This window comes from Rhodamnia argentea, chromosome 8, assembly GCF_020921035.1.
Source record: "Rhodamnia argentea isolate NSW1041297 chromosome 8, ASM2092103v1, whole genome shotgun sequence".
Classification (NCBI taxonomy): Eukaryota; Viridiplantae; Streptophyta; class Magnoliopsida; order Myrtales; family Myrtaceae; genus Rhodamnia; species Rhodamnia argentea.
Genome location: NC_063157.1, coordinates 3,847,468 through 3,864,400, shown reverse-complemented (window position 1 = coordinate 3,864,400; position 16,933 = coordinate 3,847,468). Strand labels below are relative to the sequence as shown.

At 41.1% G+C, this 16,933-nt stretch overlaps 2 protein-coding genes and 1 pseudogene across 2 annotated transcripts; 1 reads left to right on the top strand and 2 right to left on the bottom strand.

The window, feature by feature from the left end:
• Positions 1-3,228: 3,228 nt before the first annotated feature.
• LOC115744708 overlaps positions 3,229-16,933 on the top strand; it is a 93,731-nt pseudogene continuing 80,026 nt past the window's right edge.
• On the bottom strand, positions 5,230-7,326 carry LOC125316407 (diacylglycerol O-acyltransferase 2D-like). Its single transcript, XM_048284686.1, has 6 exons — positions 7,267-7,326; positions 6,936-7,163; positions 6,230-6,316; positions 6,028-6,125; positions 5,802-5,889; positions 5,230-5,588 (listed from the first exon to the last, which is right to left on the bottom strand). The coding sequence occupies exons 1-6, from the start codon at positions 7,324-7,326 to the stop codon at positions 5,487-5,489; spliced, it is 663 nt and encodes a 220-aa protein (XP_048140643.1). The 3' UTR covers positions 5,230-5,486.
• On the bottom strand, positions 8,728-10,505 carry LOC125316243 (serine/threonine-protein kinase/endoribonuclease IRE1a-like). The gene is made up of 4 exons (XM_048284129.1): positions 10,012-10,505; positions 9,570-9,724; positions 9,040-9,301; positions 8,728-8,869 (listed from the first exon to the last, which is right to left on the bottom strand). Exons 1-4 carry the CDS (start codon positions 10,488-10,490, stop codon positions 8,767-8,769), a joined length of 999 nt encoding a protein of 332 aa, XP_048140086.1. The 5' UTR covers positions 10,491-10,505; the 3' UTR covers positions 8,728-8,766.

The window sequence follows — 16,933 nt, the reverse complement described above, 5'->3', positions numbered from 1 at the left end:
TCACTGCCGCCTCTCGACGACATTCCACTTACTCCCAACCCCATGCAGAATCTCAGCTCCCCGTTGCTGCCGTCCTCGTCCTCGGCCGTTCCTCTTCAGACGTGTCCCCTACACTCGGAGCTAGCTCCATTACACACACACACAAACACACACAGAGAAGGGTCGAAGAAGAAGAAGAAGAAGAAGAGGAAGACAACGAGGAAGAGAAGAGAGGGCGATGCACTTTTTTTATTTAAATGTAAACACGCACACACTCCTTCGCATCCGCAGAACCCTCTTCCTCCTCTCTCTCTCTCTCTCTCTTCTCTTTGGATTTATCTTTATCTTTTTTGGTTTCCTTTTCGTTTCGTCCTTACTCCTTCGTTCTCCTCTTTCATGGCCCTCTGAGAGGCGAGGTAGAGAATCAGCAGAGCAAGTCCCTAGGAAAACTGTAGTTAATATTTTCTTTACTTAATATAAAAATAATTAATCAATAAAATTTCTATTATTTAATAGAATTTTCGACACCCCACATATTTTTTTATTTTAAAACTCGATTTAATCAAGTAGTTAATCAATGGATATATTATTTTATAAAAGTCATCTTAGTAATTTCGTCTTTTCTTTTAAATTTATTTCTTCTCCCCGGTATTGAAAGAAAAGTGTGGGATATGCTAACGTTTTCTACAAAGAAAAACAAATGATATTTTAGAGTTTGTTCTTTTTTCGATAGTACCTTTAATAAAAAAATTACTCATCCCCTCTCTCTAAGGGGAGGTTGGATCTTTCTTTGATCTTTATTTTATTAATATATCCTCTTTCTTTGGATTAAAAATAAAATGGGACGTATCTATTAAAAGAAAAGTTCAAAGTATTCTATCAAAGCAATTATGTGAAATTCATTTTGTATCGTACATCAATTTGTGCATGGGGTCCTTGTAAATATAGAATACTTTATTGTATTACATGGATCGGGAGCAATTAAAAAAACCAGACGCAGTATGGTGTCGATATCTCTTGAACTCCTAAACTAAGTAGGATACTACCAATATGACACTAGTTGACGAGAGTTGCTTCGGAAACAAAAACAAGAAAGTCAAATTTATTTGGACTATTTTCTCAATTTGAATAAAATGCAATTGGATCTAGTATGAATTGGCGATCAGAACATATATGCATAGAACTTATAGTGGGGTCTCGAAAAATAAGTAACTTATGCCGGGCCTTTATCCTTTTTTTTTTCTTTTAAGCTTCACTAGGACTTGTTTTAGTTGGATCTTCCAAAATAGGATATCTTTAGTTCTGTCTCAACAAATTCTCTCTCGCTCTCTCTTTTGGCTCAAGAGATCATGATGTCTTTGTGTGGTATGGCATGTCTCTTTATTAGTTATTATTTGTGGTGCACAATTTCGTGAAATGTAGGTAGTGGCTATTCAATAAAAAATAAGCAATAGTTTGTATTTTTCGTTGGGGATTTCCTAAAAAAATCGTCGCATCTTCTTACGATTTCATGGGAAAGATATTCGGTCCATCCGAATAGAAGTTAAAAAGAGGATATTTATGCTGATCATGTCCTTTGTATGGAAATATAAATTCCAAAAATGATATTGTTTTCACCTTTATCCTGCATAAATCTAGTTAAAATCTTCTGTGTTGAGCGTGGGCAGGGGGCTTCTGGGACACGCGGAAAAGTGAAACACCCGTGGCTCCACGTGTTAGAGAGAGAAACGGGGGGCCACGTTGGCGAATCGAAAACGGTTCGCTGAGAAGCGCGGCGAAATCGGGAGGGAGACACGAGCTCCGGTTGTAGGCCGCTCCGTTATTTCGACGGCGAAGCAAGCTGGAATGAGAAGAAGTTGTGTTTGGGAGGTTGGTCGGCTCTGGTCGAGGAGAAAATTTGTAGGTTGTGAGTCAGCTCGCCGATCTGCAGAGACTGAGGCTGAGCTCTCGCTCTATTTGATGAGTTGAGGATTGCGGTGTGTTTATCAACTAATGGTAATTGAATTCTGCTGACTTTCCATTGACTGATTGCTTGCGCTTACATTGTCTTTTACTAGCTTGGCGATGGACTTATGAGTTTGCTTGACTGGAAGGCTCCATTTCTCTCTTTGTGGTAATACCATTTTGGATTACTGGGGGCTGCATTAAAATCTTTGAGACCTTGGTTAGTTTTTTGGGTGATAGTGTGCATAATTGCTGAGCAGTGGATTGAATCGGACAATGACAGGATAAGGAAATTGTGTGGGGAGATGTTCATGCGATTAATCCTCCCAGTGCTGAAGTTAGCATTCGTGATGAGAAAGCAAGGAAAGAAAGAGTAAGCCACCTGAGAAATGCAATGCGATGGCGTCGTTTGGCTTTGCGCATCGTGCATGATACTGATACCTTCATGGGAGTCATTGGAATTGACGGGTTATAAATTGTGCAAAATCTGATTCCAAATACCTGCAAATGCTTCTTATTATTCCTCACCCAGCAATTTATTTTGCTTCATTTTTGGTTTTTTGATAAAATTTTCTATTGGACTTTGATTTATTATTGTCATTTGTTGGTGTTCATGTCGTTTTCAAATTTTTTACTGTAAAGTGAATTGATATCTCTATCGCAACTTTGCTCCCGCAGGCTCAGCCACCGCAAATAATTGCGGGTTCTCTTGTGTGGGTTGAAGATCCTGTTCTTGCATGGATTGATGGAGAAGTTACATCAATTAATGATCATGAGGTCCAAGTCAAGACGACGAAAGGAAAGATGGTGAGTGCACCATCATCAAATGCATGTCATACTCGGAAATGTAAACATCTGGTTGTAATCCAATCGAGAGTCCTGACACTTGTTAAATTTCCGTTTGACAAGTCTCTGCAAGTTCAGCTACTGCCACGTCACAATTGACAAAAGGAAAAGACAAAACAACTAGAAAGCTTAATATGTTCAAAAGGCTTTAATCGACCAAAAACTTTTAATTATACGAGTATAGTCAAACTAAAAAATAAGGCTTCAAGCAGAATGTGGAAAATTACTGCGCAGTTGTTTTATTCCATCCATACATCTATCTTCGAAATGTCCACACAATCAGAGTGAAGTATTTTCAGAGAGTCTCAGCAACTTAAGCACTCTATGGGGTCCAAATATTGCTCGGCATGATAATTAGCTTTTCTACAGTCTTGTTTTGTTCTGATCTACAACAGTAGTCTTGATTATTTGTATTTTTTGGTATAACGACTAGTGGATTGCACCTGTAGGTCACAACAAATGAATCGAAAATATACCCGAAGGATACTGAGGCTCCACCTGGAGGTATGGATGACATGACAAAGCTTTCTTACTTGCATGAACCTGGAGTGCTGCTCTTGCCATTTATTATTTGAAAACATGTTCGGGATCCAAACTTTTCTATTTAATAGCTATGTTCATTTGAATTATGAACATGGCACTTATCAAGCTTAATTATTTGTGTCACATCTGAACATTGCAGTCAAACCCTGTTCTCGAAGCATTTGGCAATGCAAAGACTTTGAGGAACAACAACTCAAGGTGCATACTATCTATATACTTTTGCTTCATTTTGAGATAGCGTATGTTTACTGCAACAACAATAGGATTTTATCTAATATACTTCTCATGATCCATAATGTAGTCGGTTTGGTAAATTTGTTGAGATTCAATCAGACAAAAATGGGCGGATTTCGGAGGCTGCTATTAGAACTTATCTGCTCGAAAGGTCACGCATTTGTCAGATTTCCAACCCGAGAGAAACTACCATTGCTTTTACCTTCTTTGTGCTGCTCCAGAGGAGGTATTCTCCCAACGGATTCTGTTGGAAATTTCATATTAAGCTGTTTATGTGAACGATATGTGGCATTTTCACATTCTGCTACTTTTTTCAGGATATTGCAAGGTATAAGCTAGGAAGCCCTAAATCTTTTCACTACTTGAATCAAACCAGTTGCCATGAGTCAGAAGGAGTAAATGATGCTCATGAATATCTCGCAGCAAAGAGGGTTACAGCAATTTTTTGTCCAGGCCATTCATGGGATTGATGATTCTTCAATAGATTCTGAACAAGCAGAAGTTGTTCAGGAGGCAATTTTCATGGTTGTGGCGGCAATCCTACATCTTGGAAACATTGATTTTGCAAAGGGAAAGGAGATTGATTCTTCGGTGTTAAGGATGAGAAGTCAAGATTTCATCTTAATACCAAGCAGAACTTCTTAGGTGTTTTCTATTACTCCACTGGATATTGTCAATGCGTTGTTGTGATATAACTTCTGTATCACTTCCAATGACTATCTAATGGGGCTTTATTCTCATTTTAATTGATGGAATAATAGATGTGATGCCCAAAGCTTGGAAGATGCTCTGATCAAATGTGTAATGGTGACACCTGAAGAAGTAATCATGAGAACTCTTGATCCTGTTAATGCAGTTGGTTGCAGAGATGCATTAGCCAAGACGCTATACTCTTGCTTGTTTGATTGGTAAAGAACTTGCATCATGTTTTCTTTTTCTTTATCTGACTGGTCTATCCTAATTGGTACTCCCATTTCTACTTATTGCACTTTAAGAAGTCATAATTTTACAGGATTGTGATAGGGGTTCTTGGTATATATGGTTTTGAAAGTTTTAAATCTAACAGGTAAGTTCACTGATCAAGACTGTTTTACGTCCTTATCCTCCACGGTGCTTGCAAGAGAGGAGCATACTTTTTCAATTTAAGTGTGAGCTAAAGCTTTTTTAAATGATTCATGCATAATGACACTATGGCAAAAGACCATAATAATGATGACAGTGAGTTCAAGCTGTTGTAGTTTACATTATTAGCCTTTATAGGGAGTTACCAAAGTGATTTTTGGTGAGGTTCTTTGTCTAGATGGTAAATATAGTGGAAATTATTCGACTTATTAGGTCGAAAGTTTCGATGCGTTTTCAGGGGAGGTAATTCTTTGGGTTCACAAAGGACCAGTTAATATTGTTGTAACATAATGGTTGTGTTTGGAACAACATTGTATGTCGTTTGTTGCTCTTCCTGTTCTCCAATAGATTCTACTGCTTCATCATTTAGGTTAATGGGAAACTTGAGGGTGGGTTAAAATTGTTGTGGCCCTTCAATTTCAGTGTAATTTCGCGTAATTAAAGACTGCGCACTACAGTGCAGGGTGACTGGGAGAGGAAGGTTTAGCGACTATTGGCGTCACCTCGAATGCCCCGCCATGCTAGGGCCAACTAGATGTCTGAGAGTTGGAAAAATCTTGAGAAGCAAAATCCACAGCTGTGTTGAAGTAGAACTGTAATCGATTGTGAAGGTTGCATACATAATGGAAGCCGCAAAATAGAGAAAGGAACAAGACTAACATCATTGTATGCCGACCTTACTAGCCACCCTCAATGGGACATGGGATGCTGGAATGTACAGTGAACCCAACTGCCCTATCTTAAGAGTTTCATTAGTCCTAATTGACTGAAACATACAAACAAGGTCTCCAGTAAATGAAAACGAATCGAAGCTATGTTCAAAGAATTTTCAGCTCGAGATCGGCATGGCCGACCTGTGCCTTACGCCTTTTGAAGAGATCTCTGAATACTTCGACAAACTTGCCGTGCACCTTGTTGACCTGCCAAATGGAATTTGAGATCATAAAAAGCAGTATAAACCACATGGTATGTGTCAACTTTTGTTAGGCCATGACATTAAAACACTTAAGCATCCAAGATTTGGAGCTCTTCAGAAGAACCAGTGCAGAGCTCCATTCTTGTTGTTTAAATGTGAAGTCAGGTAAAGAAAAGCAGCAAAGTATATTCAAAAGACAAAAACCAACAAGATTTACCTCTTCCATGGTGGGTTTGGAGGTTTTCTTAAACTCACTGGGTCTACCGACCGCCACATGCATCGGATGTTGGAAGGGTAAAGGAGATCTGTGAAGAGAAAACCATGAAACGCACTAATGGATGTGTGGGAGCATTACAGTTGTACTATAGACGTGTGACTCATTGGAAATCATAAAAAATCCCACAATCTCATCTTCCTAATTCAGCGGAGAGAGTCGTACGTACCCAAAGATTCCCCAGAAGAAAACCGGGGTAAACTTAATTGCGCTAGAAAATTGCAGGTACAACTTTCCACCAGACTTGCACCACTTGTAAACATTTGTCTGTAGCAAGACAAGGACAAAACAGCTATGTGAGCTTTAGTCAGTAAATCAAACAAGCTTGCATCAGACCTCGAGCGAAGAAGAAAAGCGAAGACAGAAGTCACTTGACCGAAGCAGAAAACTGGAACCAGGGGGAAGCCCATCTCCATGGCTATCCGCACAAATCCTTTCCTCGATTTAATAAATGCAACCTACAGAAGGAAAAGATTGCACATGTTGGAATTTCCATTTGGACTATTATATACAGAGAAAAGGACGATAAACAAATCGTTGGCTGAATTCTGTTGTTTGATATAGTACATTCAAACTATTCTCATGTCTCGGTTCTGTCTGTGCTGGAGAAGGAAGCTGTTTGTGCAACGAGGACTTAATTACCGTGTATAAGTTCATAATACAGAAAAGAGAAAGTGGAAACATATAGTTGAAGTAGACCTGATGGCTTACTGCATCTGTGAATCCTCAATCCTATTCCATTTATCACTGCATAATCCTAGATCAAGCATTGACAGCTACCCCATATTAGTGTTCAAAAAATATTTTTGAAGTGTCAAAATTGAGCAATGACTGTTTAGGGCGCAGGAGGGGGTGAAACTAAAGTATCCTTCAACTTCTCCAGAGACAGCAGCTTTACTAAGCAAACCATATCCAGCATACCAGGCAGTGAACTAATGAATGCTATTTATCATGCCACAAAGTCAATCATCATTGATCTCACTAAAATTGGCAAAAAGGTGTAAATTCAGCGAAACATACTGCCTGATAGAGTAAGCTGAATTGTGACAAGAAAAGATGGAGTTCAGAGAGTTAGACCTCGGAATGACGCTCCACGAGGAAGGTCTCTTGTACAACGCCGGGCACAATGATACAGCTGTAGTCAGCACCCAAGAGGGAAATGAAGTTTGTCTTAGTTGCCGGCGTGAGACCCAACCACGTCCATATATGTCTCAGAAATGGAGTGTAAAACACGTACGGAGTTTTCCCCACTACGTTATTAGACAGAAAACAAAGGCTCCATAAAATGCATAAGGAGTGCAATGGCTAAGAGGAAAAATCTTACTGCACTACCAGCAAGGACTTTAATTTTCGGGAGAGGCATGAAACCAGTGAGATCAGCAAGCGCAACAACACCAATTGGAAGTACTGAATGTGGTTCATAGCCAAAAACTGCATGCACATATATCTGAATAGTTAATTCGCGCATAAGCGACAAAAAAACATCTCAAAGATTGTTAGGCTAATAAGAAGTCCAGAAGAAGAAAAGGTCGTGCATTAGCAGCATGCTCTTCACAGTTCATGGGCTAATCAGAAACCCAGAAATACAAAAGGTGGCATCATCAGCCTGATCTTGAAATAACGTTTTATTGTATAAATGCAGATTAAATTGGACATAAACACTGAGGAATCGGTCATGTTTTCTCTTGCATCTCAATCAACACCCGCAAGACAGAACAACTTGATCAAGTGATATGCTATCCCAACTCAAAGGAACGCAAAGAACACAAAACAATTTGATCCTGCGGTATTCGATGTCGTCGCTTCATTGATTTATACTGGAACTATCACAACTTAAATAACCAAGCGTCATCTTTCCCCGCTTAGACGCGTCATGGTGAAGCCCTTATCATTGAAAAGCAACTGTAACTCTAGCAGAGGAAGTCCATCTGCCTACTTTACATGGCTACACTGACTAACATCCATACATTAACTTAAATTGACCTTTGATTACCCATTAACCTTAAATCTTCGGCATTGATACCATCTTCATCAAACCTTTTCACCCCAGCCTATTTTCATTAAATCAACCGGTTGAACAAGAAGAATGCGAGGGACTGATCATAGGCGTGATTAGGATCAACAGCTTCTATATCCTCCAGTATGGAGATGGACTGACCATAAGCCTATTTTCCTTTTGTTGATTGTATTTGTGGAATCAAGGAAAGCATTTGTGCGCATAGCCATGGAGAGGGGCTGCCCTCTAGTTCCAGTTATCTGCTATTGTCAAGCAACTTCTGTCTTCGTCTTTCTTCTCCTCTCTTTTTTACCAGGCCATGCCTGCAATTTGTTGTCTGATGCAGCTTGTTTGACTTAAAAACTAAAGCTCACATAGCTGTTTTGTCCTCATCTTGCTACAGTCAAATGTCTACAAGTGGTGGAAGCCTGGCAGAAAGTTGTATCTGCAATTTTCTAGAGCAATTAAGTTTACCCCGGTTTTCTTCTGGGGAATCTTTGGGCATGTATGACTCTTTGCTGTGAATTAAGAAGATGAGATCGTGGGATTGTTGATGATTTTCAATGAGTGACACGTCCATACTAGAATTGTAACGCACCCACACATAGAGTAGTGTTTTGCATGGTTTTCTCTTCACAGGTCTCCTTTGCCCTTCCAAAATCCGATGCATGTGGTGGTCGCTGACCAATTGAGTTGAAGAATACCTCCAAACCCACCACGGAAGAGGTTCAAATTTTGTTGGTTTTTGTCTTCTGAATATACATTGCTGCTTTTCTTTTACCTGACTTCAAATTCACACAACAAGAATGGAGCTCTGCACTGATTCTTCTGAAGAGCTCCAAAAATTGGATGCTTAACGTGTCTTACTGATACGACCTAACAAAAGTTGACACCTACCATGTGAAAAGCACATCACTTAACAAACTTCTTCATTTTGTCCAAACTTGAAAAGCAGAATCGAGACAACATCTCTGAACTCCAAAACGGATGGTGAAGCACCTTTGATACCTTTGGCCTGTCAGTAACTAAAAGCAATTAATTATTGACCAAAATGCTCAAATAAATCAATTACACAAACAAGGCTGAGATGGACTGACTTCCCGAGTTCAAAATCATCACAAATGTAGCATTGGTGCCATCTCTATAACAATTAAAATTGCATTGGCTCACTGAGAGAGCACTGACCTCAGTATAGGATCCGGGTTTAGTAAACCCGATATCAAATCATGAGCCTCCGGTATGGAGGCTACCGAGGACAGATCCATGGTGTTGTTTTGGATGTTGTTCTGGATGTCGATGGCACGTTTTCCAGGTTTGCCAAATGGATGTTTTCCACCAGTGACAGAAAAGAAGAGGACACAACCTAAACTAAACATATCATTTGCCGGACTAGGTTGCACATCAGGACGAAGCATCTCACGTGCTTGCCATCCTAAGGTACCACAACCTGCAAGACAAAAGCCATCATCACCTCTGAGACAATAAGAGATGGATATGACACATTTCCTAAGGTACCACAACATGCAAGACAGACAATATACCATATACAGAGCAACCTGGTGTATTTTTTATGAGAAGAGATTGCTCTGACAACTAAAATTGTCAATCTAATGTTCTTAGCCAGGAATTTGGAGATGATTGATTCAGATTATGCACAGATAAATCTTGAGGAAAAGAAGATCGAAGGTCTGTATAAAGCTGTCATGAGCACTTACTCGTGGAAGATCCTCCATGAGGGCAACAACGACTAATTCCTATATCAGATAGCTTCGCAACTAATGGTTTCCCAGTGATCAAGATATTTTGAGGCTTTAAATCCCGATGGAGTATATCCAAGTCATGCAAATGGCCGAGTCCTGATACCACCTCCCTGTATAGAGTAGACATTATGAATTAAACCAACCATGCAACCAACTCGAGAAACAAAATTATATACTAAGCCATATCCTACTATTTCTGGTGTTTACGTGAACTCTACAGGAATCTGTGGCCGTATCATTGGTGCATAAGGATTCTGTAGCATTCACCAATCTCTATCAAGAAGAGTGAAGGTATACCAATTCTACCAAAATGGGAAAACCAATCACTACGCAATAGACAATACCTAATTGGGGAAGAGAAGTACAAATACAAATACAAGACAGTTTTGACTAATACCTCATCAGTTTCAGCAACAAGGGTGAGGGACAACCGCCATGAGTCCACAAGCTAACATCCTGCATCGTATCCCTAATACATCTCATCTTGCTCTTATACTTAACAATTTCTGGTGGATCATCAAGAGAGACAGAGAACTCTGAAGGGTCTGTAGCGGCCGAGAGTGCTCGAATCAAATCATACAAGCTGCAAGTACAGCGCTCCAGAGGAAGATAGATGAAATCCTCGTCGAATTCAAATCCCAAATACCGAACAATATTTGGATGTTCGTACGTCATCAACTGAGGAATCCAATTGGAGACAACAGTACGATGACCCCGCACTAATCGCTTCACAGCTACAGGTGTGCCATCACGACAGAAGCCCTCGAACACTGTTGTCCCACCACTTCGCATACTGATTTCTGCATTTGATACGAAGATATCACCGATCCTAGTCCCTTCAATGCCATAATCAGGAAGTCGAAATCCCTCAGCCATGTCGCTTCCCCGTGTCGACCAGTGGGGCGAAGGCGAGGGCGAGGGCGAGGGCGAGAGGTTTATGCAAAACGACTTGTCATTGATGTTCTTTTCTTTTCTTTTTTTGAGAACATTACTAATATTGGAAATATAAATACCGGTAATAATATTTAAGAATAGATTTATTTATTTATTTTGGAAATTCTGCAAATAGAGACATTTAAAGAAAAGGAACATACACGAATTAATCAGTTATTGTGTATTTTCGTAATGTTTAACTAATGTGAAGAATGGTTCGTGAATAAAATTACTTTAAGAAAACATACGTCATCGATTCAATAGAAAAATAATCAACCAAGTATAAGGCGGTCTTTTAAAATACTTTTTTTTAATCGAGCAACCATCTTTGAAAAATACATAATGGAAAAAGAGAGATATTCGTTAAGAGATCGAGATAAAAAAAAAAAATTACACTTTTACCTTCATGTACATCAACAAGTGCTAATCAACAAATAACTGTGGAATAACAACTAAACTAATAGGTGAAAATTGAAAAAAATTGCCATTTTCAATGTATTTACTTTTATAATCAATGGACGAATATTTAAAATATCATTATAAAATATGTTCAAACATTTGCCGCAAGTGCAACTTTTTCAATGGGGAGAAATTAATTTCTAAGTAAATACCAAATCTTTCCTAGGGAGATGAAAGTAGATCCTCAGTCTATGTAATTTCTAACTCATCTCGTCAATTGACTAAAATAGGAGTTAAGATTAGGCTTAATTCCCTAAAAAAATTCTCAACTTAAGGTTTAATTCCAGCCTGAACAATTTTTTGTTTTAAAAAAAAAATCACAAAAATTTACTATAATCTCAAATCTGCCGCATGTCCAAAATCACCACTAGTTTCTTCAAAATAATCAACATAAGGGCCAATTAGAAGTTCATTATCAGAACATGTGTCTCCACCAATTTCACCGTCACTTAATAATAGCAATTCCCCGACGTGAACAATTTTGAAAATAACCAGTGCCAATTTTTGGACACGGGGCAAATTTGGGGACAAAATTATCCCAAAAGTCCTAAACCGGTTGTACGAGGCCAATTCGGTTTTAAATTTATTAATTGTGCCAATTTAGTTCTTAACCTTTTGACAATTTGCTAATTTAATCCTAACATTTTCAATTGTGCCAATTTAATCCTTGACATTTTGATGATTTGTAAATTTAATCATAAATCATTTGACGATTTGTCTATGTATTCTTTTGCCTGAATTATCCAAATTATACGTTTAGTAATAAATTGACAAAATTTCAAAAGGTATAGGAAGAAAATTGCACCAATACCCATTTGATTTGTTCATCTGTCTCTTCTATCTTGCTCACTAGGAATTCATCCAAAGAAAAAAGGGGCATCAATGGTGATTGCAAATGCAGATACAATCCAAACTAAATTACAAATGTTAAACTGTAGCCATGAGTTTGAAGAGCAAACTAAATTACATGCTTCTTCATCTGCACAGCACTTGTCCTCAGAATTAGTCAACGTTATTACTGAGCTGAGTCTTAGTATAATGTCAAAACTGCCAAGTCAAACTCATGAAGACATTGCACTAATGTTGCTATGGTATCTGAAGCTGACTTGTGTTGAGAGAGGATGCGGGTTCTCTCGTCGGTGTTCCTTCAAATCCGCACTCTCCGTGGCGACCACGGGCAATTCCGAAGTGCACTGATTGACATTTTCAGTTGTCGTCGGGACGACGGAATAGCTTGACTTTGAAATGTTCCCGACTTGAATCTCAAGGCTCAACTATGTCCAAAGAAGAGTTATAATTAGCTATTAGCTCTTTCAACAATATTGACTTTTCAAATCAGATAAAGGTTAGGAAAAATAACTCGAGAGCCAGAATTAGCGCTTTGTGGAAGAACCTGAAGACTCGGTCCCCGAGCATCGCCACTCAATCCATCAATGTCCCTTTGTGATCAGCTTCCTCTAGTGCAGATGATATAGTCCTGCAATGATCTTGTTCTTTTGCTCTGATTTTCTCTGCGACCAGGCCTGAAGGATATCTTGCTAAGTTCTGCCTCTCCCCCAGAACCTGTAGCTGTTTCATCAAGGCATTGTGCTTAGAAACTTAAACTATCAGATAGTAAAAGTTTTTGCTAAGACCTTCTATCAGGACTACAAGTTCAATAATTTTCTATTAACGATCATAATGGAAAATGAATGGAGACAAATATCTGTTCCAGTTACCAAATGGCCGAGACGGTCTAGTCTTTGGAGCATTGATAAAGCTGGGCCAGGACTCTTCTCTCCTTCTTCCTCCTCCACGAATTTTGCTTCCAGACTATTTTTGCATTCTTTGCGAGTATGTTGCTCAGATGCTTGAGCCTCCATTCCCTTCTAAACATCTGCTTGAAATTATGTATTACGATGAAGTCACCAACTGTAGGTCCAAGCACTCACCAGTCACAAACTAATAGCTCGCGGCTGACAAAGAAAGTCGTGGAGGTATGGACAATTTCCTATATCGAAATGCAGACTTGTAGGCATTTTTTATTGAATTTCTTGCTGCAAGGAAATTAAATGACAACCACCTTGCAATGCTTTCTTGGAACCATTTACACAAGTTCTTGATATACATTTGTGTTTTCCCTGTCATATCCCATCCAGAGAGTTTTACTGATTATAATATTACAAGTGTCTTCATTCAACCGAACTGTTCATCTCTTCTACATGGATAGTATAAAAAGAAGAGTATCATAAGCAGGAAGTGATTGAAATCAGTCTGTGATGGCATCACATGAGTCAAGAGGATGAAATTTCACTTCTTCAATTTTTTTGGCTATGTTCTGGCTATCTTTGAATTCTTTATTCTCGCTCTTGCAAATTTATTCAATTTTATGTAGCATGTGAAGCGACAAGTTTAAGTGAATGACTTTTTACCCAGGCAGGAGAGCTGAAATTTCTAGCTAGTCCCACAATTATAAACTATTCCACTAATCTCCTGAAAATTGAATATAAGAGTTAAGTGACAAGGGTTCCTTTTGGCTACAAACCTCCTCGAGTGTTGGACCAAGTGATGCCTCATTTGGTAGGTTCTTGATTCATATTATTCATGGCTAGGCATGTTCAGTCCCACGTTATCTCTTGAAGCATGTTTTTGCAAACAAAACTCTGGAACCATTTGCTTAATTTCAACCCAATTTAGCCTTTCTGCCCTTGGACAAGAATCACTGGTGGTTCACTTGCACACAAAAGGCTAGGGTAAGTAGTTATCAGAAGCAAGAACCTGAGGGCTCAACTCTAGCATCAAGTATCAGCAAGTTTAGGAGGGAAAAAGAAGAGATGGGTTTCTGGTCATTGTTTGAAGTGGTTTCAATGCCGGTTCTGCAAGTTCTCATCATTTGAATGATGGGAGCTTTTATGGCGACTAGTCATTGCAATCTTCTCCCTGCAGATACTAGTGTTACGCCCCGACTCTCGAGCTCGCGACATCCCTACCTTACTCGCCTCGGGTCATGAATGATAGCGTCCCGGGTAGCTATCGACCTACGAAATTACAGCGCATGCGGAACGTGCAATACTCCCGGACAATCAATAACAACGGGATAGCATAGTAGGAAAAATAACATAGTCAAATCATCAAAAGACAATTTCATTAAATAGTCAAGCAGACGAATCTTAACCCTACTGAGCTACAGAAAATATATACAACCCCATACTTCGGGGCGGCTCACTAGGACCTCAAAAAGACACAAGGTCGGGTAAGGTTAATTCTTCGTCTACTCCCAAAAATCCTACCATCATCCTCTTGGTTCAACGTCCACGGCTTCCGTCAATGCCTGAAAATTGTTACCACGACGGGGTGAGAAATTAATTTCAGTGAGCCAATGCCTAAGCCCGGTTAGGACGTTGATTCGCTCGTACACCCTAAAAATTAACACATCAGCATAAAGCAAATATTTCAATCGCAGGCAAACTTACCCTCCGGGCCACACGTAATGCAATACGGACTCGACTCAACAGTCATCCAATCAAATCAATTCACCACCGCAAAGCATCACAGCACTTGCATGCACAGGACACCATACGTAGTCCATTTATTATCAGATCCGACCCGTAGGTCTAGCACACTAGTCGGTTGGTGCTCTCCGGGCAGGACCGGGCATCGTCCCTTACTTCCGGCGACGGCGTCTGATAGTCCATGTGACTCCGCTCGACCAACCGTAAGACAATGATTGTCGATACGGCACGGAGTTAACAGGAATCCTTAAAAGGCTTCGGCCCATCACAAGCTGCGACCGGCAAACGTACGGCCAAAAGACAATGATCGACGCGCATCCAAGAACCAGAAGACAATGATTGCCAGGACCGAACGACCGAAAGACAATGATTGTCGGAATTATCCCATTATGTGACCACTCATGCACTTCAACAACCAGCCAGTTCTTTTCTTGGATTTAGGTCGAATGCTCATACTCGCATGTTCAAATACTTGGCCCCAAGGCCGTTTTGGTGCAAAAACATGTAACTTTAGCTCATACGTGGTCACATGAATGCGCAATTTAAATTGACCGACAGACCAAGCAATTTGGGGCGATTAACCTCTAATCGAACTCCCACGGCAATCAACAGTCAAACCGGCACTCACGGCCAATAATTCAATAATTCAATTACTCAATTGCGGCCACTCAATTATTAATCCCAATTTCAATTCCAATTGCGCACTCGTCTCCGACCTATCGCTCGCTCGCGATCAATCAATGCAAACAATCAAATCGATCAATCAATCTAATCTAATTAGGCATAAAATCCTAACTAATTAGACTAACTTAACCAATTAGGGCCATTGAACCTAAACCAAATTTCTAATCTAAACCGGCCCTAATCGAGCTACCTAAATACCTAATAATCTAATTAAACTAATCCGAATGCAATTAGCGTCCTAACCAAGAGTTAGGGGCTAACTCACAATTTTAACTAGCTCGGGCAGTCTCAACTCGAGCGGCGGCAACGCGAACTCGGCCCGGCCCGATGACGACGACGACGAAACACGGCCCGATCCACTTAACTCCGGGCTTCTAATTTGGTCAAAGGCGCGCCAAAGACTTAGCGACACCTCGGGACAGTGGCACGGGACTCGGGGGTGGCGGCCGGTGGCCGGAGCTGGTCGGAACAGTGGCCGGCCGGCGTGAACAGTGCTCGGCCAGAGCAGGGGCAGGAGCAAAATAGAGGCGTTCGGGGCTGTTTTTGGGGGTTTCGGGTTGTGGAAAGCTTGGGGGAAAGTTGGCCAACGTCGGGGGGTGTCTGGGGAAGCTGTGGGTGGCGGCGACGGCGCCGGTGGACGACCGGAGGCGGCTGAACAGCAGCAGCACAGAATCCCGCAGAAAACAGGGCACTTGGGTCAAAACAGGGGAGGGCGAAACCGAGCTCAATCCGAGCTCTACAGGTGCCGATCGGTTGCGGGTGGTTTTGGGGGACGTCAAGGGGTCGAGGACGACGTCCTAGGGTGGTCGGCGGGCTGTGGGTCACGGTGGAGGAGGCCGAAACAGCGGCGCGAACCGGCGACGCGAAAACAGGGCAGGAGGAGCTTCGGTTCTGTTTCGGGGCTGATCGGCGGCTCCGCGGCAGCACACCGCGGTAGGGTGGCTTCTGGGGGTTGAGGGGGAGGTAGAGTGGTGGTGGGTGGCGGTCGGAAGGGGGTGCGGGGCGGCCGGAGCAGCCCAAAACGCCCACGAACGCGAAACAGGGCAGTCCGGCGTTGAGGTGCGATTCCGGCGTCCTGAGGCGGCGACGGCGGTCGGGATGGTGGCGGAGCGACGGGCAGAGGTGGCTGGTGGTCTGAGGAAGTGGCTGGAGGTGGTGGTGGTGCAAAACAGCAACGGGAAGAGGAGATGGGCGTGAGAGGGAGGGCTGGTCGCACAGTGAACAGGGGAGGGGAAGACCAGCGGGAGAGAGAGAAGGGAGGAGAGAGAGAGAAGAGGGAGGAGCACGTGGGCAGCAGAATAATTGACCAGATTTGACTGAGTGGGGCCCACGGGTCACTCAAAATTAATGATTTTTATCCCTTATGCATAATATTTTAGGGTGGTTTTGTAATTTGACAAATCGGGATTGATTGGATTTTTGGCTCAACCGATTGGGGATAAAATTAGGAATTTCACGGGCTAGGTTCGGTCCGGAAAATTTTAGGCACGAGGATTAAAAAAAATCCTAAGTTACGGCGATCACGATTTCGAGACCCAATCGAAATCGAACGACATTTCGGGATTAGTCTAAATTCGTCACTTTCGTCCTTTCGATCCAAAATTTGCACCGACTGAAATTCAATTTTCTTCCTTTTTATTGAATTCGGGCAAATTTACAAAGTCGGAATTTCCCAAAGGTCACAACTAGGATGGCCCCGAACAGGGTAAAAAGTCGAAAAAAGTATAAACTACCATAGGTGGTGTTTGCTTT